Source organism: Fusarium subglutinans (assembly GCF_013396075.1).
Source record: "Fusarium subglutinans strain NRRL 66333 chromosome Unknown NRRL66333_c0000183, whole genome shotgun sequence".
In the NCBI taxonomy this organism is placed as follows: domain Eukaryota; kingdom Fungi; phylum Ascomycota; class Sordariomycetes; order Hypocreales; family Nectriaceae; genus Fusarium; species Fusarium subglutinans.
The window spans coordinates 55,802-76,794 of record NW_023502246.1 but is presented as its reverse complement, the minus strand read 5'-3'; the positions used below and the strand labels follow the sequence as shown (position 1 = coordinate 76,794).

At 47.8% G+C, this 20,993-nt stretch overlaps 9 protein-coding genes across 9 annotated transcripts; 5 read left to right on the top strand and 4 right to left on the bottom strand.

The window, feature by feature from the left end:
• Positions 1-99: 99 nt before the first annotated feature.
• FSUBG_10504 (uncharacterized protein) lies at positions 100-697 on the bottom strand (the record flags this gene model as incomplete). The annotated part of the gene is made up of 2 exons (XM_036675088.1): positions 100-501; positions 560-697. The coding sequence occupies 2 exons, from the start codon at positions 695-697 to the stop codon at positions 100-102; spliced, it is 540 nt and encodes a 179-aa protein (XP_036534030.1).
• Positions 698-1,178: 481 nt separating this feature from the next.
• FSUBG_10503 (uncharacterized protein) lies at positions 1,179-3,998 on the top strand (the record flags this gene model as incomplete). Its single annotated transcript, XM_036675087.1, has 6 exons — positions 1,179-1,233; positions 1,281-1,438; positions 1,673-1,815; positions 2,572-2,879; positions 2,926-3,191; positions 3,240-3,998. The coding sequence occupies 6 exons, from the start codon at positions 1,179-1,181 to the stop codon at positions 3,996-3,998; spliced, it is 1,689 nt and encodes a 562-aa protein (XP_036534029.1).
• Positions 3,999-4,158: 160 nt separating this feature from the next.
• On the bottom strand, positions 4,159-5,936 carry FSUBG_10502 (triacylglycerol lipase V precursor; the record flags this gene model as incomplete). The annotated part of the gene is made up of 2 exons (XM_036675086.1): positions 4,159-5,689; positions 5,743-5,936. 2 exons carry the CDS (start codon positions 5,934-5,936, stop codon positions 4,159-4,161), a joined length of 1,725 nt encoding a protein of 574 aa, XP_036534028.1.
• Positions 5,937-7,119: 1,183 nt separating this feature from the next.
• On the top strand, positions 7,120-8,721 carry FSUBG_10501 (FAD dependent oxidoreductase superfamily; the record flags this gene model as incomplete). Its single annotated transcript, XM_036675085.1, has 3 exons — positions 7,120-7,132; positions 7,189-7,763; positions 7,819-8,721. 3 exons carry the CDS (start codon positions 7,120-7,122, stop codon positions 8,719-8,721), a joined length of 1,491 nt encoding a protein of 496 aa, XP_036534027.1.
• Positions 8,722-11,131: 2,410 nt separating this feature from the next.
• Positions 11,132-12,440, top strand: FSUBG_10500 (subtilisin; the record flags this gene model as incomplete). The annotated part of the gene is made up of 2 exons (XM_036675084.1): positions 11,132-11,458; positions 11,511-12,440. The coding sequence occupies 2 exons, from the start codon at positions 11,132-11,134 to the stop codon at positions 12,438-12,440; spliced, it is 1,257 nt and encodes a 418-aa protein (XP_036534026.1).
• A 1,083-nt stretch (positions 12,441-13,523) lies between these two features.
• FSUBG_10499 (methyltransferase) lies at positions 13,524-15,038 on the top strand (the record flags this gene model as incomplete). The annotated part of the gene is made up of 9 exons (XM_036675081.1): positions 13,524-13,619; positions 13,672-13,843; positions 13,906-13,947; positions 13,994-14,064; positions 14,122-14,149; positions 14,200-14,212; positions 14,261-14,350; positions 14,400-14,742; positions 14,802-15,038. 9 exons carry the CDS (start codon positions 13,524-13,526, stop codon positions 15,036-15,038), a joined length of 1,092 nt encoding a protein of 363 aa, XP_036534025.1.
• Positions 15,039-15,339: 301 nt separating this feature from the next.
• On the bottom strand, positions 15,340-16,455 carry FSUBG_10498 (uncharacterized protein; the record flags this gene model as incomplete). Its single annotated transcript, XM_036675080.1, has 1 exon — positions 15,340-16,455. One exon carries the CDS (start codon positions 16,453-16,455, stop codon positions 15,340-15,342), a length of 1,116 nt encoding a protein of 371 aa, XP_036534024.1.
• A 527-nt stretch (positions 16,456-16,982) lies between these two features.
• FSUBG_10497 (methyltransferase) lies at positions 16,983-18,465 on the top strand (the record flags this gene model as incomplete). The annotated part of the gene is made up of 7 exons (XM_036675079.1): positions 16,983-17,081; positions 17,133-17,275; positions 17,332-17,373; positions 17,425-17,491; positions 17,541-17,568; positions 17,661-17,778; positions 17,832-18,465. 7 exons carry the CDS (start codon positions 16,983-16,985, stop codon positions 18,463-18,465), a joined length of 1,131 nt encoding a protein of 376 aa, XP_036534023.1.
• Positions 18,466-18,510: 45 nt separating this feature from the next.
• On the bottom strand, positions 18,511-20,914 carry FSUBG_10496 (Opine oxidase subunit B; the record flags this gene model as incomplete). Its single annotated transcript, XM_036675078.1, has 4 exons — positions 18,511-19,663; positions 20,021-20,046; positions 20,098-20,740; positions 20,787-20,914. 4 exons carry the CDS (start codon positions 20,912-20,914, stop codon positions 18,511-18,513), a joined length of 1,950 nt encoding a protein of 649 aa, XP_036534022.1.
• Between the last annotated feature and the right edge of the window lie 79 nt (positions 20,915-20,993).

The window sequence follows — 20,993 nt, the reverse complement described above, 5'->3', positions numbered from 1 at the left end:
GTTGTCTACTTGAGCACATGCCATAGTTGAACCCAAGGTTCTTACTTGAAATAAATCACTTGGCGAATGAGATGTCATTTGATCTGCCTGGTCAATTCTTTATCTGCCTACATAAACATCCTCAACCTTCTGTCCAAGGAAGTTGGTCAACCGCCAGCAATCTATGACAGCAGCCCCTCCGTATGACTGCAAAGCTCCAATGGCCACGATACCATTCATCCAATTATACGGACTATTTCCTGCTGCTTCGAAAGTAATATGAGTAAAGTATTCCACCTCGTCCTGCGTGTAATCCACGTCGATCGAGTCTGGCTGTGAGAACTCGATACCCGGCCCAGGTCGGAATAGTCCACGAGCCTGCACAAAGATATGATGACCATCATTTGTTTTGATCGTGTACCTCGCATCTAGCTTATAGTAAATCTGTTCCTTTCTGTCAATACACAGTGCAGCGACGCGTGTAGGTAGTTGAGGCGCCAACCTTCTTGGAATGAACTTGCTCTGCCCAATCAGCACCACTATTCTCAACAAGGGTACCTTCTATACCTGGTCCCCTTACAGTACCAGACTCAATACCCGCGATTGACCTCGTGATACCTATGCCTTGTATGTTCTCAATATCGTAGCCATTGGTTGGGTGCATCTTGGCGACAAGACGATACACAAACTCTAACCCCGGAGCCCTCATTGCAGGCATGTTGGGGTAAAGCTGGTTACCAGGGCTTGGCTGCGTAGTTTGAGATGGCTGCGACATTACTTCAACTGCTGGAACGATAGAAGTCTATTGGATGGATGGAGGACTTTAGTGCTATCTCTAAACTGTCGGATTTGTTAACCTTGTTTATATAACTACGCATTTCGTATACGATGATGCTCGAGATCATCGAAACACGCTTTGCTACGTGTAGGGCAATCAATCCCGCGCGGCACTGCTTGCTTTTATGGGTGTAGCGCAGACTCTTTGATGATCTTTGCCGCTTTTAGCAACCGGTGCCGCGCAAAATGAGGTTCCAGACCTTGTCTGGTTTCTGCACTAAAACGTGACAGGGACGGATTTCACGGGCTCCGATAATTCAATAGCCCGCTTGTCCATCGCTCGTGGTCTTGAGAGGTAGAAAATAGATAAGAGAGCCTTGAAGTAGTCACCATCACTTCTGGCATCAGTGTTCCGGGTCATCATGTCAAAACCGACGAAGAGTGCTTGTAAAGTCCAGATGAGGCCACTCGGGCTGAGTAGGTTCATCTATGTGACACCCAGTTTCGCTGCTAAATATCTCCAGACCATGGCTCAATCAAGGCTGCTGCTGAGATTATCAGCCTCTCTTTCGCCTCAGATCCTTTGATCCGTTGGCTCTCTCGTGATCGCTCTGGTCCTGGCTGGGAGACTCTGATACCTACCCTACAGCAATGGCAAGAGGCACGCCTTCGCGAGTATGCGGTCCGTGGAATTGCTATGGAAGCCGTTGCAATAGATAATACTCATAACGTCCTTGGATCATGCTTTTTGTTTCCTCCTAGGCCATTGTATCGATGGCTGAATCCATCGTGGTGGCCGTCATACCTAAGAGTGCTATGGGACGACTGGTGGGTCCAACCAACAGAGCCCTTCAGTTTAGAAAAGGTGATACAACTTATACGTGTCAATCATAGTTGATCTAACAAGTTTCCACAGAGGATCGGAATCATGATGGAGTCTCATAACGATTTCGAAGAGAGAATTAAGAAGAAGTATCCACCAAATTCTCTGTACTACCTCGAGATCGCAGCGGTCAGACCCGATACGCAAGGACTGGGAGTTGGGAGAATGATCATGCAGTGGGTAGTGCAAGAGTTAGGGGACTGTCCGTGCTATATTGAGTGTACAGACGAGAGCAATGTCGCATTCTACGTTAAGTATGGCTTTGAGGTTGTTGAAGAAGCGGAATTGGTGGATGAGGAGGATGCGATACCACCAACAACTTTATTTTACATGATTAGAGATCCATCAACGCTCAAGAAATAGGGCGAAAGGCGAAAAATAACATAAGTTTCTTGGAGACTTTATTTGCTCCTTATTTTTAATGCTTGCACAACTGGCTTATGGGATGTGAGAATTATGTACAAGATGGAGCATTTATGCAGCTGTTATGCCCACGCTAAACGATCTTCAATTAGTCCATCCCTTATCACCCCGCGCGCGAGGAGCCTTATCGCTCTCCAGGCGCGTATCTCGGCGCTAGTCTATTTTAGGTCTCTACACTTCCCATCTTGATCTTGGTCTTTGGCTCGTGGCGACGAGCTATCTCGGCCCGAGGCATCACCCCTCACGTCGATAAAGACGTTAGAAAAGACTTGGTGACAATGGATGTCATATTTCTGTCCAAAGGTACTATTCCCACCATATAATTAACCCAAGTCGCGTTGCAATCCCCTCCCGTTACGTGTTTGGCTCACATCTATGACCTCACGGTCGAGACGCGGGTAAGCAATTTGTTTTTAGCAGCGGCGATATCTCGTACTAAGAGTTTCCAGTTGCTGGACCTGTAAGAGAAGACACAAGAAATGTGACGAGAAACGGCCTGTCTGTGACAGATGTGTCCAGGCGGGCATGACCTGCGAGGGCTACAAAACACGATTGACATGGGGCTCTTCAGACACTGCAAGCTCAGCAGGGGGTGGCATAGTCTTGAAACCAGTTCGTCCACCACGCCAGAAGAGTAAATCTCTGCGTGATAGTAGAATAAGGCCTGTTGCTGAGAGCGTGGATGACGAGGTGGTAAACTTGCCGGACTTTTCCTCAATACCGTCGCCGGATGACCTGGACCTGCTATGCCTGCAATTCGAAGCATTCTCCGAGGGCTTACCAGACGAGGAAGTCTCACAAAAGCTCATGGATAGCTGTAAGCAAGTACACCCATGTATCGGGATCATCTAACCACTGTGTAGTCACTACTATCGGATGGCAGACGATCACAGGCCGTGCTGGACATGATACCATGTTCAAGTCCGACATTTTACCACTTTGTCAAGATAGTATCTGTCTTAAACACGCTTGCTTAGCATACCAAGCAAGTCTCGATATTGATACCAGTCACTTGACACCTCTATACATGCAATCGGCTCTTTCAAACTATCTCAACGACTTGGAAAATCCAAGCATGTTGTGCCAAGATGTCACTTTGGCAACGGGGGTTCTATTATGCAGCGTTAGCGTTAGTGGAAATCTCATATCCATACCAGAGCTACACTAATACTCGCAGATAAATTCACTATATATCTGGTCGCCGCTGCTGAAAGGCCTCCACGGAGTCCTCCAAGCACGCGATCTGTTAAACGATCCGCAGAGACCCCCTGTGGCAAACCACCTCCTCGAAGCTGTCGGGCTATTGGATATACCGTTCTTTACTCTCAATAGGATTACACCATCACTGGAAATATGGAAATCCTATGTCCAACCACACAAACACTCTGGTATTGAGCAGATTTCTGGGATACCTTATAGTCTAATGAATCTGCTAGCGAACATGGACTCCACCACCATCGAACAGGATCTGCTGCAGTGGCCTGGAGAACTCGGCGATGAGTTCGTACAGATCCATCTCTGGGAAGCGTTCCGCCTCGCCGGTATTCTTCACAGCCGTTGTCTGGCAGATCATGACCAGGACCAAACAACATCCTCAAGAGTCAATATCAGCACCGAGATACTACGGATGAAGGTATTTGCATCAATCCAAGCAATTATCGGAATCGGCACTTTCAACTTTCGACTCTCACTCGCTAGGGCCATATTATACCCTCTTTTCATAGCTGGCATTCTGGCAGAAAATGCCCAAGAACAGCAGCTGACTCGAGTGGCATTCCAGTACATAATGCAAAAAGGGCAGGAAGGTATTGAGCAGATAATCATGGATATTGTGGCAAAGGTTTGGAAGAATGGAAAAGGCGGCAGCGAAGCATCCAAGTTGATGATAGCTACTGAGGCTACGGCGGAGCTGAATGCTGAGATTCATCTCTACTAAAGTTACATAATCTCATAATAAGAGCTTCTTAGAGCTCAGACCCAGATTCATTCATATCTACGCGGGTCCAATATTTAACGAATAACAGCAAAGGCCACAATAATCGGGACACTAGAGTGAAGAATAAGGAGATGATATAAAACCGCCACTATAGTTTCAACTAAGCTAAGACTACTTGCTTGATTCCGATAGCACCAGCGACTACTGGTTCAGCCTTTATACCTTCACTCACATGACTTGGTTCCTTCTCGAGAGTCCCCATCTTATCCCTTTTAATAGCAATGTTATCAATAGCCAGGATGAATTCTTCCAACACACACATGTCGAGAATCTTCTGCATACGAGAGTATCTTCGTACATTCTCATCCTCAGCTTCCGTAACGACTTTGCTAGTCTCATCTGGTCCAAACCTCATCCACCGACCACCATCAGCGAACCGAGGCCATGGATCTTTACCATAGGAGTAATCGATAAAGCTACAAGCCATAGTTCTTGCAAGCTTCTGCTGACCTGGAGTCAATCTTTCATCGAAATTGAGGAAGACATATAGCAGGTCGAGTGCATGGTAAGCTTGACCCTTGAATATACTGTCATGAGTGCAGACCTGGTCGAAGTGATAACCAAATGTTTGCGGAATATTCGAGCGGTGAACAGCAATCCAATTGTGGATTTTGAAGGCAGAGTCGCCTGTCATGTCTTCAAGGGCTTTCAGAAGCTCCTCCTTCGAGAGATCAGGAGTGACGCCATAGAGATCAAGTATCTCGTCAGTAGCCTTTTCACTCAAGAACTTCTTCATCCCAGTTCTCCATGACTCAAAAGTCTCACCAGCAAGATCGTCAGTGAAGATCATAGCTTCGTCGGTAGTATCTCCAACCATGTAGCTCTTAAGCCATGACGGAGGTGAAGTAATACTGTTCGCAGAGGGCTTTGTCTCATGGAAAACGCCGTCGTCGCATGGATTGCCTGTGGCATTGAGGAGTCCCTCTACTGGGATCGTTGCAGCAGCAACGACAGCCTCAGGGACATTTCGAAGCTGCTCGAGTGCAGAGGGCGAGTCCGCATCAATGCCAAGATATCTCAACAAAGCGCGGTAATGTTTTTCGTGATGCTCCAATGGCCAAGTCTGGATGGTGTTCAGATGACCAGACATGGCGATAGCGCGATGGAAGGGGGCCGGATTCTTAGCAACGATGTGATGAGAAACACTTATACCTCCAGCAGATTCGCCGTATATGGTAACGTTGTCAGGATCACCACCAAAGCTGGCGATGTAGCGATTCACCCAATGCAAAGCAACCTGCTGATCATAAAGACCAAAGTTCCCCACGCCTTCGAGACCGTCGCGCTCTATATCTTGCTTGATTGCGGCTGATGCGAGAAAACCGCCGAGACCGACACGATAGTTGAGGTTGACTGTGACAACCGGCGTGTTACGGGCTGCTGCAAAAGTCGTCAAGTTGACGCAATCGAAGACGCCCTTATTGGCACCGCCGAAAAGAAAAGATCCTCCATGGATGTAAACCATAACGGGCAATTTCGCACCAGAGTCAGAGCCCAGTCTTGGTGTTGTGATGTTCATGACAAGGCAGTTGAGTTCATCTTCAATTGGCTCTTCAAAATGGGGCGCAATGTCAACTGGGACAAGGATATCCTCAGGTGTATTGTACTCCGGCGGGTTTGGCGCGCTGGGTCTATACAACATACTTAGTAATAATACCAGAGCGCTGAATTAAGCAGTAATTACCCTAGCTTTGTCCCATCGTGAAAATCGTTGGGCCATGAAGTCCTGAGTTGTGAGCGTGTCCAACGTTTGGAGAGCGATGCGTAGGGAATGCCACTGAATTGGTGGATGTTGTTAGGGAAGCTCAGGCCCTTGACAACACCAAGGCCCTGAACGCTGAGCTCTGTAGTACCGATTGGAGTTTTGCTGGCAGGCATGTTGACCAAGTTATCCTGGAAAAGCTCGTTGAATAGAGAGGAGATACTAGAAAATAAAGCTCTTTGGCGGAAGAAAGTCTACGCAGTCCCTAGACAGTTTTTATAAGCTCGATAACAATGAACTTTACCATCAAACAGTTCAGTTATAGAGTGTCAATTGTCTCGTTGGAGATGCCAGTGAAGGCTTGGTGATCCACTAACTCGATCAAGCAGGCTGAGGAGCGACCAAACCCCGCAAACGCCCCATTCGCTCGCGGGTTCCGCTGATACGAACAGCGACTTGATAATGATATTCCCAGAAATTACATACGGTAGATTGTCGGTATGGGCGACTTTCGTCGGCAAACGAGCCCCGCAAGTTTCTCGGAGACGGGATTCGTATATTCCGTTGGACGGGTCCCGAGAATGCCGCCTCAGAGACCGGGGATTCCGTATGTAAGGACATGGCATTACTTGCGACAAGACATCTAGACGCAGACCTTGAGCAAGGCAACGTTGTGACTCGGAAGGACAAGTAGAGCTGTGACTCTTTAGTACTACAATCGGGGACGACGGATGTCCAATGAACTGGATAAACTGCGATACGCAAGACGACTTTATTTTGCTTCCTTTGCTAAAGATCTCTGTGGAGGAAACGTGCCAGTTAAGAATAAATAGCGCCCCAGAGCGGACTCTCACTTGGCTACCAGAAAGCTGTACTACAATCCATACAATATTAATGATTGATAGCGCTACCAGCGATTATGCTCAACTGGAGAATCTCGTCGTTGGTTAGAGTGAAGACTGTCAGACTGTGAAGGCATTCGGAGCGAGGCCATCTCTAGAGCTGTGACGATGGACGGATGCCCCGCCAATCGCCAATCGGGTCGTTGGAGACGCGAGATGGATGATCTAGACCCAATGAAGCATGCCTATGCGAGAGGGGGTGATGATCCCGATCCGTTTCAGGGATCATGCCAAGCAATAGATAAGAAAAAGACCATATCGAGGCAATAGAATACACAATAATCTTCCTTGCTGACTATATCTCGAGAGCTGTATGATTCCACGTCCCGCTTCACCTTGAGGAGGAACTTCATCCTCTGATTCATCTTGTAACACCAACGACCAAGCTTACCCCGCGCCCAACATTCCTATTGACAACAGAGCTTGAGAATACAACAAACACTCATTCTGTGCAAAGATGGCTGGAAGTGGTAAGTCTACGGTTCTCTGTCTATTCCCGGTCACCTGCTCTGGCTCACCGTATTAGAATTCATCCAAGATGTCGTGAAGCTCATCACAGTTCGGTCCGGGCTGCCGAGTACAAACCCGACGACTCCGACCTGGCAGACTCCACCGCATCCAACCGTAGCAACAGCGCAATCCCACGGCTTGCCTTCGGAAACCGACATCATTATCATTGGTTCAGGTATCACTGGTATCGGTGCCGCACACTCCCTCTTGAATCATCCGAAAGGAAATGGCCTCAAGGTGACTATGCTTGAGGCCCGCACGGCCGTAAGCGGAGCTACTGGTCGTAATGGAGGACATCTTGTCTCTGATAGCGATTCCCTGTTTCCAGCTCTTGCCGAAACGATTGGCGTTGAGCGTGCGATAGAGACTGTGCGGTTTAGCGATGCGAATATTCGTCGCCTAAAGGAGCTTATCGCTCAGTTGGACCCCGAGGATAGAGAAGCAGTGGAATTTCGCGAGGTGACATCAGCAACGTCCTTTACGGATCAAAGTTCATTTCGAGGCGCTATTGAAGAAGTCAAGCAACTCTTCAAAGCGGTGCCTGACAGTGACATCAAGTTCAAAGTATATAACAGGGAGGAGGCGGCCCAGGTAACTAGGTTGAGCAACCCTCGTTTATGCACCGACTACTGACTGCCTGTCCTAGATCTTCAAATTCACCAATGTTGTCGGCGCAGTCGCCCAAACCGGAGTTGCAGCCTTATGGCCATATCGACTTCTTACTGCAGTCTTAGCCTCCCTCAGAAAAGAGTTCTCAAACCGCTTCTCACTCGAGACGAACACGCCCGTGCTATCAGTACAAGCTCAAGACGATGTTTTTGAGTATCCGTACCTCGTGCGCACACCGAGGGGATCAATTCGAGCAAAGAATGTCATTCATTGCACCAATGGGTATTCAAGTCATCTAATCCCCGGTCTCGTTGGCAATCTATATCCATTACGAGGAACCATGTCTACGCAGAAACTTGGCCCGAACTTTCCACGAGCCGGTCACAATATGTCTTGGTCACAAGTCTCTCTTGGCACATATGACGCAAATACTGGACATATTCATCTGGGCTTGTACTACGCTCAACAGAATGCAAAGACGGGGCTAATGTTTCTCGGCGGGGAGTCCCAGAGCCTTGGTGGTCTTCTCACAAGCGACGACTCAAACGTCGCAGAAGATGCTCGCCAAACCCTAAGTTCTGCAGCCCCGAAGATATGGAAAGATGCCGCTCCCGCAGAGGCCCTGAATGTATGGTCCGGAATAATGGGGTTCACGGCAGACGGTATGCCCATTGTGGGAAAGCTTCCGCAGAACCTCACAGGACGAAGTGGAAGTGGGGAGTGGATTGCTGCGGGATTCAATGGCCATGGGATGGATAAGTGCTGGCTTACTGGGGAAGCTCTGGCGAGGATGGTGCTTGGGGAGACTGATGTTCCTGGGTTTCCAAAGGCATACCTGTTGAGTGATGATCGGATGAAGAGTTGGTCACCTCAGGGAGCTGCTGAGACTCTGATGGACCATATCATGGTTGGGAGCCAGGTTCCGACAAGTCATCTTTAGTGCTCCCTGTATGTTTTCCAGCTTATTAGAGGTATCCACAACACGCTCGTGAGAAAAAGAGAGATTGTTTACGCGAAACCTCCCAACTATGCTTGAGACAGGCTTGGCTCTTGCAAAGCTTGTGAAGCCGCTTAACGAGTATAGCAACTCACGTAGTCAGGAGTCCCATTCTTTAAATCCCAATTTAAGGTTTGAAAGCACCAAAAACAACTGGCACATTGTGAGGCAGAGTTTGAGGACGAAAAACCAATTAGTAACCACGAAAGGCCGTTAGAGAAGTTGGTGGACGCTGTTCTACCCATCAAGGAGCTACGATCAATACGCACTCCAGATCAGATCTAGGTCAAACAGTCAGCAGAGATTGTAATACACAATCTTATTCTGCTAGTTGAAGCTATTGAATAAGCTTAATAAGCTTGTATCTCGGCCGGCCTCTCCTGAAATGCGGCTCGTAGCTTCATCACCCCATTTACAATCCTGGCGGTGGACTAACACATCCGACTTCGATTTCGACATTTAAGTGGCTTTGAAGCGCTAATTTGGCTCTCGAATGAGGCTTGTGACGGCCTTTTGTGATCCGCCCCTTCTCGCAGGCTCTTAAATAAGTTGATATGGTCAGCCGCTCCACGCTTCAGCCTCAAAGGCTGTCGCATACCAGAACTTCGGCGACCAACTGTATTCAGTTTTCGTGAAGCTTGAGGAACTTCGAATCTTCACTCAGTAAAATAGTAAACCATCCTTGGGAATCCAAGCCAGCCTGTGGTAACCTGGCTCTGGAATGTAGTGGTCATCTCCCCTCTAGAAACACGCGCTATCGAAAGTCTCATGCCACAACCGACTTGGGACCTGCAGTTGAACATGAGATTGATAAAAGGTTTCTGGCTTCGTAAAATAGTAAAGATGGTGTTTCTAAGTGACTTTTGTATGCGCGTCAACACTACAGAATGTTGTTTAAGAGTTGAAGACGCTTTTTGGGACATTGCGACACTGGCCTAAGTATATGTTGGCGGTATTCGGTGACCTATAGATCGTATTTGAAGCAGAATAATGTTTCGGAGCGTTTGCAGGTTTCACTTGCTGTTCCAGGCCATGATCTACGAAAAGAATAGAATTAATTCCTAATGCCTTACTCTGCAGACCAGAACTCATAGAGCAACCCACACAAAATCCACTAGGGGTTCAGCCAGCCAAATAAGTCAATCGGTATGCCAACGCAAGAGGAACTGGCACAGCGGCTGCTAGACTTCATGCAGTTGTTATCCATCAACGGATGGCACAGATTCATAAGTCATACTATTGGAGGTGCCATTATACCTGGCATTTTTCTATCGATCAAACTAAAGATTGCAAGCTACGAAATATGAGCTAATGGAGTGGTTAGCGTGCGAATCGCTCCCTTGGAACGAGCTTCGAGGACCGAGGCTCAAAACCTTTACCCATGAACAATCCAAAACGAGCTTTGATGACATTCAACCGGTTTCCATTACTCTTGATACAGCCCTTTGTATTTTACAGTCATTTTACAGAAGAACCATTGTCATAGCCGGGACTGCCGTATAAAAGGACAAAATGCGATCTTCTCCATTCCTTATCCCTCGCATTGTCACTAGACCCCACGTGCGCCCCAACCTTTCAAAAAAGTGAAACAAACCGTGTTTCTTTTTCTCTCTATCGATTTCAGAGTTCTAAGCTAGATCGTGTGTAAGGCGCATGCTATAAGCATCAGTAGCAGTTTCTATTAACTTAAAATAATACTCTTATTAAATTAGTTTAGGCAGTATATTAGCTACCTAATATAATTACCTAAAATAAGCTTTTTAGCCTATTTAATAATTATATCTAATATATAAAAAGAACTTAAATGTATTTACTAAAGGATAAAAAGGCTGCCCTAGTTACCTATTATAGCTCTCTAACTTAACGTTAGAAATACTTCTTAAGATGCAGGCTTACGCACCTATTACAAGAATAATCATAGGTTAAGGCTAAGCTAGATCAATTCCTTTCCGGAAAGGGGATTCAGCTGCGAACTAGCATACCGAAAGAAAAATAGTCACCCAGAGCTCTGGAATTCGAGGTACCCTAACACAAATCCAGCCACATCTAGACCAGCCACTGTTCGCTTTCAGGGAGCATTTTCGGATCTAGGGTCGACAGCTAAAAATTAAGCATGCTCAGGAACGGCTAGGGACAGGTGGGGATGCACATGTAGATCGCAATCAGCTAAGACGGTGTGCCATCTCGTTTGCACTTTTGTAGGTTAGCTTGGGCTGAAGAGAAGACCCAATGACGGTTTTAATATTAAATATGTAGAGCAGTATTTAAGGGCGGGTCTATATGACCCGCCGTTGATCCTTCAAACTTGCTTCCAAGAAAGCGCCATTATCACCTTTGGCTACTCTTCTTCATCATGGTGAATTTCAAGAATATAGCTCTTGGAGTGAGCATCCTTCTTGGATGCGGACTTGCTGTCCCTGCACCTGCTGCACCTGCTGCCCCAGCTACTGAGGCTGGTGCTATCATCCCAGGCAGCTACATCATCACTTTGAAACCCGAGATTGATGCTGCCATGGCCAAGAACCATTTGAAATGGGTCGAAGGCGTTCACAAGAGAAGTCTCACTAAGCGCGAGACTGAAGTCGGTGTCGAAAAGACTTATGACAGCAAGTCTGGCTTCCAAGGATATGCTGGATCATTCGACACAGCGACGATCAAGGAGATTAAGAAAAGCCCAGATGTAAGCCAACAGCTTCCATTGTTAAGGTGCAAACGCTAACTAGTTTCACAAGGTTCTAGCTGTTGAGCCCAACCGTGTATGGAAGCTCAATCGCATCAAGAGCAAACGAAACCTAGAGAAGAGAGATGAGATCACCCAGAAGAAGTCCACGTGGGGTCTCGGCACGATTTCTCATCGAGAAAAGGGTTACAAGGAGTACATCTACGATGACTACGCTGGCACTGATATGTACGCCTATGTCATTGATGGCGGTGTCAGAGTGACTCACAACGAGTTCGGTGGCCGTGCGAAGGCTGTCTGGACCAACTGGAAGGGAAACAACAGGGACGATGACGGTCACGGCACCCATGTTGCTGGTACTATTGCTAGTAAGACCTATGGTGTTGCTAAGAAGGCCAACATTCTCGCTCTCAAGGTATTCGATGGTGATGAGTCTGATACATCTATTGTCCTTGACGCTTTCAACTGGGCGGTCAACGATATAATCAAGAAAGATCGTACATGGAGAGCCGTGATCAACATGTCTCTGGGCGGCGAAAAGTCCACTGCCTTCAACAAAGCTGTCGACACTGCATCCAAGAAAGGTGTCGTCACAGTTGTTGCTTCCGGTAATGATGCTATAGACGCTGCCAAGGAGTCGCCTGGTTCGGCATCTACCGCAATCACTGTCGGAGCTATCGACTCCAACTGGGCTGTTGCTGATTTCTCCAACTGGGGAAAGACGGTCGATATCCTGGCCCCCGGAGTAGGCATCACTTCAGCTGGTCACAAGTCCAACACGTACACCTTCACCGAAGACGGAACTTCTATGGCTGCTCCTCATGTTGCGGGTTTGGTCTTGTATGCGATGAGCGTGGAAGAAGTTGAGGGAGTTGCTGATATCACGGCGTGGCTAAAAGAACTGGCGACTCCGAAGAAGATATCTGGGAATCTTCGCGGAGCGCCTAATCTGATCGCAAATAATGGCAATTGGGTTCAGTAGAATAGTAACGCAATCAAGTTTGTGTCTGTCATGAATTACTGAAAGAGTCTGATTGTCAAACATTCTCTCATGCTACGGTGCCTTCGGTGCATACGGCTGATGTTCAATTTGTCAAACCCCGGTTATCCAGAATTTTGCTGATGTTCCGGCAGTTCCTGGAAGGAGAGTTAGTAAAGGGATCCTGGAGAACGGAAGATCTTGCTCACATGTGATGTGAGGTAAAATTTGTGTAGCTTTAGGGTACTCATTGGACGAACGAACGTAGCATCTTTCTTCCTTGGCGAACGTAGCTATTTTTAACCCGCGGCCTAGTTAATGATCACGGGCTGTTCGGCGCCTTGAAGAGCAATCGAGCATCACTTACGTGTCGTTCAGATACCGATCCGGAGATACCGATTATATTAATGATGGGAATCTACCTAGTAATCTCTCTTATCTCGTGACTAATCATTCTTCATATTTCGGAGGGTGTCGCAGTGCGCGGGCCACTAATGTAGACCCTCGTGTCGGATTGATGGACATAATTCAGATCGGCCGGATGTAACGGTAAATTAATATCTACCGGCATGCACAGACTGCAAATCCCATTTCCACGGATATAGCGGACACGTCTTATGACAGTCGTATTGTTCCCCTGTCACCCTACACAGCCTCTTTTCTGTCTCAGGCGGAAAAGATGGCAGCCTTTGCTTTCATATCACGAGCTCTCAGTTGGCTCGGCTCTGTGGGATTTTCGCGTATTTGCTCAACCAGGCTGCCCGCGGAGTGCTCCCGGACTCCCGGCTATAAGGAAATTGATAGCTCGCGTGGGAACAAGCCACTAAGACGGCGATCAAGTGTCCGAGCACCTGGAATGTTGGCCCCAAACTTCCTCCAATAGGTTTAATCGGCACCGCCACGCCGTAGCACTTTGCCTTTTGCGCCTAGCACATCAATATTGGCGTTGCAACCGAACGTGCCGCGCTACTGGGGTATTAAGCAGCCAGTGTCGTAATCAGTGAATTGATAAAACCCCCTCTTTGACCACGATTCCGTAGCACTATCATCACTTCAGAAGCCTCATACAAGAGAGATCGCGATATTATGACCAGCGAACCTACAGAAACGCCTGGGTTGACTTTGCCGCCCGCTCCAACGCCGGCTTGGGAGGTCTTACAGAACCTCCAGCAGGACCACGAGGTCCGAGACTTGTACGAAGAGTTTGGACGTATTCGCTGACTTGAGTGGCCAGAATCAAGATCCAGAGCATGATGATGCCGAAACTGACGAGGGGTTTGATGGTCACAGTGATTCAGACCTAGACTCAGCCCTGGGCTCCAATGTCGCGGACTCAACCTATTCTCTGAGCTCAAGTATCTTTGAGTACCGAACCTTGCATGGGAGGACCTATCATTCAGATAGAGGTACAGCCCAATACTGGTATGCATCTATCGACTTAGTATGTGCCTATTCTAACGACGTATAGGGCATCAAATGATGATCAGGCTAGTCAATCTTTGGATCTTGCGTAAGTCAACGCTCCTGCGAAATATAACGAAGGCGACTGACGGTAGTAAGACATCATTTTACCCTCCTTCTGCTGGAAGATAAGCTTCATCTAGCACCTCTCAAGCCCGATATCCAAGTAAGTCCCATCAGTCTTGTTGTATCGGATCCCATTTGCTGATAATGGATTTGGCAGAGAGTGCTTGACATTGGGACGGGAACAGGTAAGGCACCCTGCCATTGACTCAATCATCAGATTCTAACCGAACTGCAGCTATCTGGGCTATGTAAGTGACGATCAGATGGGAATTCGAATGAGGCTGATCACAATAAAGTGACTTTGCCGATGAACATCCTCATGTGGAGGTCGTGGGCACTGAGATCAGCCCTATCCAGCCTACCTGGATGCCATCAAATCTACAGCTGTAAGTTTCCCCACGACCACGAGTAGCATGGAAGTTCACCCTTTGGTAGCGAAATCGAGGACTGCAACGATACCTGGACCTTCCGACCCGACTCCTTTGACTTCGTCCACATGAGATTTATGCTGGGAAGTATTACAGACTGGACTGCCACTTTCAGAGAAGCTTTCACAGCTTGCACTCCGGGCGGGTGGGTCGAAAGTTACGAAGTCTCATCCACTATGGAGAGTGATGATAATTCTATCCCAGATGACAGCGCTATGAAACGCTGGGGTGAAGTATTTGAGGAAGGGGGCCAACGCGCAGGAAGAAGCTTTTCCATGATCCGAGAAGATGTGCAGAGGAGGTCCATGGAAGAAGCGGGGTTTGTCAACATCCACGTCGTGGACCTCAAGGTAGGTTACCTTTACACTCCAGGCCAATTTTGTGGATTAGTCTAACAGTGTCGCAACAGGCACCAGTTGGCGGCTGGCATACAGAAGAACGACTTAAGCAGGTCGGACATTATATGCAGGCAGCTCTGGAGAGAGACTACGAAGGGTATCTTCTGTTCCTGGCATGCGAGCTTTTGGGATGGACCGAGGAACAGGTTCGAGCTCTGTGCACCCAGCTCCGACGAGAGATCCGATCGGGTCAACATCATCCGTACTTCAGACAGAGGATTGTGTACGGTCAGAAGCCTGAAGTTTGAATTGAATACCTCAACACCTTTTTACTTTGTAGAACGGACGGCTGCAGGTAGATTTAGGTAAATCTAATGCTGGCCGGGAGGCCTTCAGATTAATTATCAGGGCATTTAGGATAAGAAGTTTAGCTTTCTTGCTTTCTCCTGGAGATCTAACATAGGACGTGCGGCTTTTTCATAACTTCGGAGGGTAGCAAATGCCTTTTAATATAAGTTTCTATACCTAGATTGGAACAACAAGTTCATAACTGGATCCATATGTTTAAGAGATCTCCATATGGTCCTTGAAAGCTCACAGACGTGAGGTTTATAAGTGAAATACGCATAACTCTGGCCGTGGATAGCCCTTGGAAAATAGACCTTGAGGCTCAAGGGGAAAACTCCAGAACCCAAATGCAGTTTGAAGTTGGCTATCAAACTGCTCGGGGACCGTGTCTTCAAGTCGGAACTCTTGCCACCTCTCAACTTCGTCCTTTAAGAAGGCCATAGCGCTCGATCTGTCAGTAATAGATGGCCTCTGTCGTCCTTCAGCGGCATATGCGAATCTGAAGACACATGGTCTTCCTGCTCTTAATTGCTTAAACCAGTTCATCCAAGCCATGGCAACTCGAGTTTTTGGGAAGATCTCGAGGCTGACACTGTTGAGTACGTCAATCTCGAGGGGGCGTGGATCCCGCTGCCGTGAAAAGCTACCGGTTCCTCCTGCAACAGGAAGCGAACGGGAGTACATCAATGGGAACTGGCGGCCAATACGCCGTATAGAATACACACCGAAAGCCAGGTCGACCCTATCCCATGTGTAATGGATAAAAGTGACATGCTCAAGTCGACCAACAGCTTGATGAAGCTGGTCTGAGGAAGCACCAGGTTTATAAAAGCGATCAAACGAGAGACTGTTCTGGATTTTGAAACATACATTGCGTAGTCCTTTCTTTTCGCGGTCATGTCGCCAAAGGTCATTTGCAAAGCTTGTAAAGTGCTCCAATCCATGAATCTCCAGAGTGTCCAGCTCAGGGTTGAACCAAAACGTTCCCGGTGGGTGTGACTGCGACCCCTTGACGGAGTAGCAAGGAAGATGCACCCTGTAGAATCGACAAGCGTTGGCACGAGATTCGGCATTGGTGCCAAAAAGAGCATTAGGCCTTGGGGGATTCATAAGTACTAATTTGTACTCTGGCTTGGCAGGTGGAAGATAAGTTAAGAGTTCCTGTCGATAGAATTTGCTATGTGGCTGGTTTCTGCTCCAAAGCTCAATCGCGATATATCGCTCGCAGATGAGGCTCTCCACCCAAATCATGTCTCTGATTTCCTTGAGGAGATTTGAGAACAAATGAAATGGCAAATTCGATGTTGCCTCTGCAGGATTGAAAAGGCTTGGCTGTTGGGCAGATGACTCCCTGGCGGATGGCATAGAGGACTCCATGATGAAGATGGAAAATTAGAATGGAATGATTGAAGCTTCAAAAAGAAGGGAAAACTTCTTTCCTTTAGCCTGTGTATTATTCGTTACTGTACATGTGACACAAGACATATTCTTCTGCACGCTGGCCACCATTCGTCTACGGCTTTGTAAAGTTCATTGCATAAACGGCGGTACACTTAGAAGATGGATTGAGTATTAGACCACGCAAGATGACACTCGTTATTGAAGACGACGGGTAACAAACTATTCATCGTCCCCATTACCTCATTTGCTTGAGTTTCAGCTAATTATTGCAATCAAAGTTGTATCTAGGTTACTAATCCGGGGCTGATCTGCAATACGCATGGATTCCCCAACGCTGTTGGGAGGCCTGGGCCGAATCATATCATGAAGCAGTCGGAAGCGAACCAACAGAATGACCGGGGTAGAAGCCCTTCCAAAACACATCCCCTCTTGCGGGATTTATCCATGCCTCCTTGATTGTGAAGTAGAGTTGCTTTTTTCTGTCTTTTCGCGCTACTTTGATCATGGCAGCGGACGAAACTCCTACTGCGGAGACTGGAGGTGATGTTTCCACGACAGCTCAACCTCTGCACCCAGTGACGCACTGGGAGCAGCTGAATGAGGTATGGCAGGCTCAGTTTTACTACTGTCGCCATGGAACTGACGTGTTACAGCAAGAAGAGGCGGAGAATAATGATGCCGACTCTGTTATTTCCAACCCCGCCGAGTCGACAGCATCGATGACTTCGAGTATTCTGTCGTATCGAACTATTCAAGGCCGAACGTTTCACTCAGAAAGAGGAAATGCTCAATACTGGTATTTTCTGTGTATAGTTTCCCCCACAGATATGGGCCCTAATTGAATATTGCCAGGGCTGCCAATGACGAACAGCAGAATGAGTCCATGGATATAGTGTGAGTTTTCCATCATTCGAGGTCCCATCTTCAACCACTGAAACTAGTTAGACACCATTTTTTGAGCCGTCTCCTTGATGACAAACTATTCTTATCACCTTTGAAGGATAACATACAGGTTCGTGACAACCACCTGATCATCGATCATTGGAACTCAGGCAGATTAGTCCGCTCTGGATATTGGAACCGGGACAGGTAGGACGATCGTTTTCACCTGAGAGGTTGATCAATGCTGACGAAGGATATCTAGGTATTTGGGCTATGTATGTACCAAATACCACTAGTAGAGCACGTGTTGATGCTGACACCTGGAAGTGATTTCGCCGACCAATTCCCAAGCGCAAAAGTCGTCGGTACCGATATCTCGCCTATCCAACCCTCGTGGGTTCCGCCGAACCTCGAATTGTGAGCCAGATGTACCGCTGATATATCTTCTTGACACTGATATCTTCTAAAAGCCACATCGACGACTGTACGCAGCCATGGACATTCGCTCCGGATTCTATCGATTTTGTTCATATGCGTTATCTATTTGGCAGTATCAAGGACTGGTCAGCATTATTCAAGGAAGCCTTCCGGGCATGTAGACCCGGCGGCTGGGTTGAAAGTCACGAGGCCTCTGCGATGATGGAGAGTGACGATGGAACCGTTACTGATACTAGTGCTATGCATGAATGGGGGAGATTCTTTATCGAGGGAGGAAAGAAAATGGGACAGCCATGTACCATTATTGAGGATGATCTTCAGCAGAAGTGCATGCGCGAGGCTGGTTTTGAGGATATTCACATCGCAGACTACAAGGTAAGAGCCCAGTCTGGTCCCGATGAAGAGTGGCTTACAGTTGTCTTGCAGATTGCTATCGGCGGGTGGTCTAAGGATAAGAAGATGAGGGAGATTGGCCAGTATGTTCTAGCTGCTCTGGAGCAGGACTTTGAAGGATATGTTCTGTACATGGCGAGCCAGCTCTTGGGGTGGTCGATGCAAGAAGTGAAGGTCTACTGTGCGCAGCTCCGTCGGGAACTTCGGTCTACCGCAAACCATCCTTTCTTTCGTTACCGCGCGGTCTACGGTCGAAAGCCACAGGCTTCTTGAGTCGGGGCCAAATGTCAACATGTGTTTGATTCGAGATCCTTCTACCTAGTTGTTGAATCTATCGAGACGGAAGTTATCAAGTTCTGGATCCATCTCTCCCGTGACGATCTGTTTGCTGAGCAGTTCTCCGACAATGGCAGCGTTTGTGACACCAGAGTGCATGACCGCGACACTGACGCCTTCGAGGCCAGTTGGCCCAATGATTGGCAGACCGTCTCTAGGAGTCGGTTTGTGACCGACTGTGTAATATCCAAACTCAAGGTTCTCTCCCCCAACCAGTGTGGATTGGACGTTGGAGAAGACTTGGTGTGCGGTTGCTTCCGGATCATCGCCTGGGTCATCGCCAGGATTCTCACAGCCCGCCTTGATGATTCCATCTGATGTTTGTCTAATGTACAAATATTTCGAGTTGACTACACGACTGACCAATCTTTCTTTGATGGGTTTCGAGTTCACAATCAGTGCTGGTACCGAAGTGATCGGGACGTTGATTCCTTCAGTTGCTAGGAAGGGTACAGTGCCCAAGCCAGCAGCCACGACAATATGATCGCCAAGAACTTTCTCGCCAGATGCCAGCTCGACTCCTGCGACTTTGCCATCGTCTTTGAAAAGCCCCTTTGCTGTCGCTCTGATTACCTTCACATTGCCTCGGGTTCCTGCACTCTCCACGAGCATCTGTGGGACAACATGGGCTTCCATAGAACCCTCTCTAGGGTAGTAGAGGGCCCAATCTGGCAAGGTAGACTGTCCAAAGAATGGCTCACACTCAGAAACCTCAGGCTTCTTGATGTTGGCAACCTTGTAGCCCCATGCAGTCAGGTTACTCTCGGTCTCAGCCATGACCTCGGTAGTTTTGTGCCAATTGATGGATCCGCTCCACGAGATTGGAAGGTCTGGAAGTTCCGCATGGATTTGTCTCCATCTCTGTAGGGATCGGCGACGAAAGTCATAGTAGAACTTTTGGCTGACGGAGCTCGCATTGAGCCATGCGAAAGAGGCTTTAGAGGCGGGTCCACCGATGTCTTCTGCGACGATGGTCACGCTAGTGAGACGAGCCAGGTGCCAGGCGATTGAGGCACCAACAATTCCACCGCCAACGACAATGACGTGAAGTTGAGCTGATCTTTCCATAGTGCCCAGTGGTCGTTCATGAGAGGAGGGGGAGCTGGACAGGATATTTACATGGATACGAGCGGGGCTGGAGAATATGTCAGATAGTGAGGTTACACGAACCCCGCATTTCAGTCATCATATATGCGCAATAACAACAAGCTGGAAGGGACAGAATAAAAACTTGGCAAAAGAAAAGGGTTAAGAGTGGAAGAAATGGAATTATAAATTCAACCAAAAGATAATATTGAGAGACAAATCTCCCCCGGGAAGGCTCGAACTTCCGATCTCCCGATTGTCTATGAATAACAGTCGGACGCTTTAGCCAACTAAGCCACAGGGGATCAGCTAATTGGATGCTGAAGACAGCGTAGATGAAAGTCTATATTCACAAGCCAATGTTCTCACGCCCAATATTGATGCCGTCAAACACCCATACTCCTACAGTTTTGGTTGACGGGATAGATCAAACTGCGGCAATTTAGTAGATGTTTAAAGCTTGAAGTGATAAAAAAAACATACCTGGATGTTTTTATCCTGATCGAGAACTAGGCCGCGTTGACCAAAGGCAATCCAGGAATTTGGGAGATTGATCTTGGCTCCATACGCTGCCTCAAACTCTTTCTGGGCTTTCCTCACCTCCGCAAAGCCTTCATTGCTGTGTAGCTGAACTGAGAAGATTAAATTGAATTCCGGACGGTCTGGATTGCTCCCGAAATACGCATCAGGGTTGAGACCAAGCTCCACTGGAATATTCGCAACAAGGGTGCGGACCTGGCTTCCTACGAACTTCTGCAGGCTATTGGCGAAACCCGTAATTATATCCTCGGTATTGTCGCCGGTCACAGTCAAGTAGTACATCGCAACAGGTGAGACCGATAAAGTATCGATGTCTTCAGATGGCGCGTTCTCAGACTCGTGTAGCGGAATAACTCTTTCCTGGACAGTCACAGGTAATGCCGACGCAAAATCGGAGAAATTGACACCATCTGGACCAACATGTTCTCTGGCATATTGCGAGCTGAAACACGTCTTCATATGGTCTTCAGACTGGAAGTAAAGCTCAACGATGTCGTCAGAAAAGCCCCACCAAGGATTGGCGTTGACGCCTCGGCCTTCTTGATGATTGTATACCGCATCTTGAATATGCGTCTGGAAATACTTGCTATGTAGATTGTTAGATTTGTATGGCGGAAGATGGGTCGACGTACGATGGGGTGACATCTGGAGAGGGTCCTTGACTGAGTCTGCCGTGGACCTGGAAGTGGTAGTCGAAGAACTCCTGTCGGGTGAGACCAGGCTTCCTCCTGATGGCTACTATTTGCTTAATATGCGGCATCCTTGGCTTTTGAGGGCTTCATAGGCTTCTTTTCAGTTGCGGAGAGCATGGACGGATTGTGCGACGGAACTTGGCTATA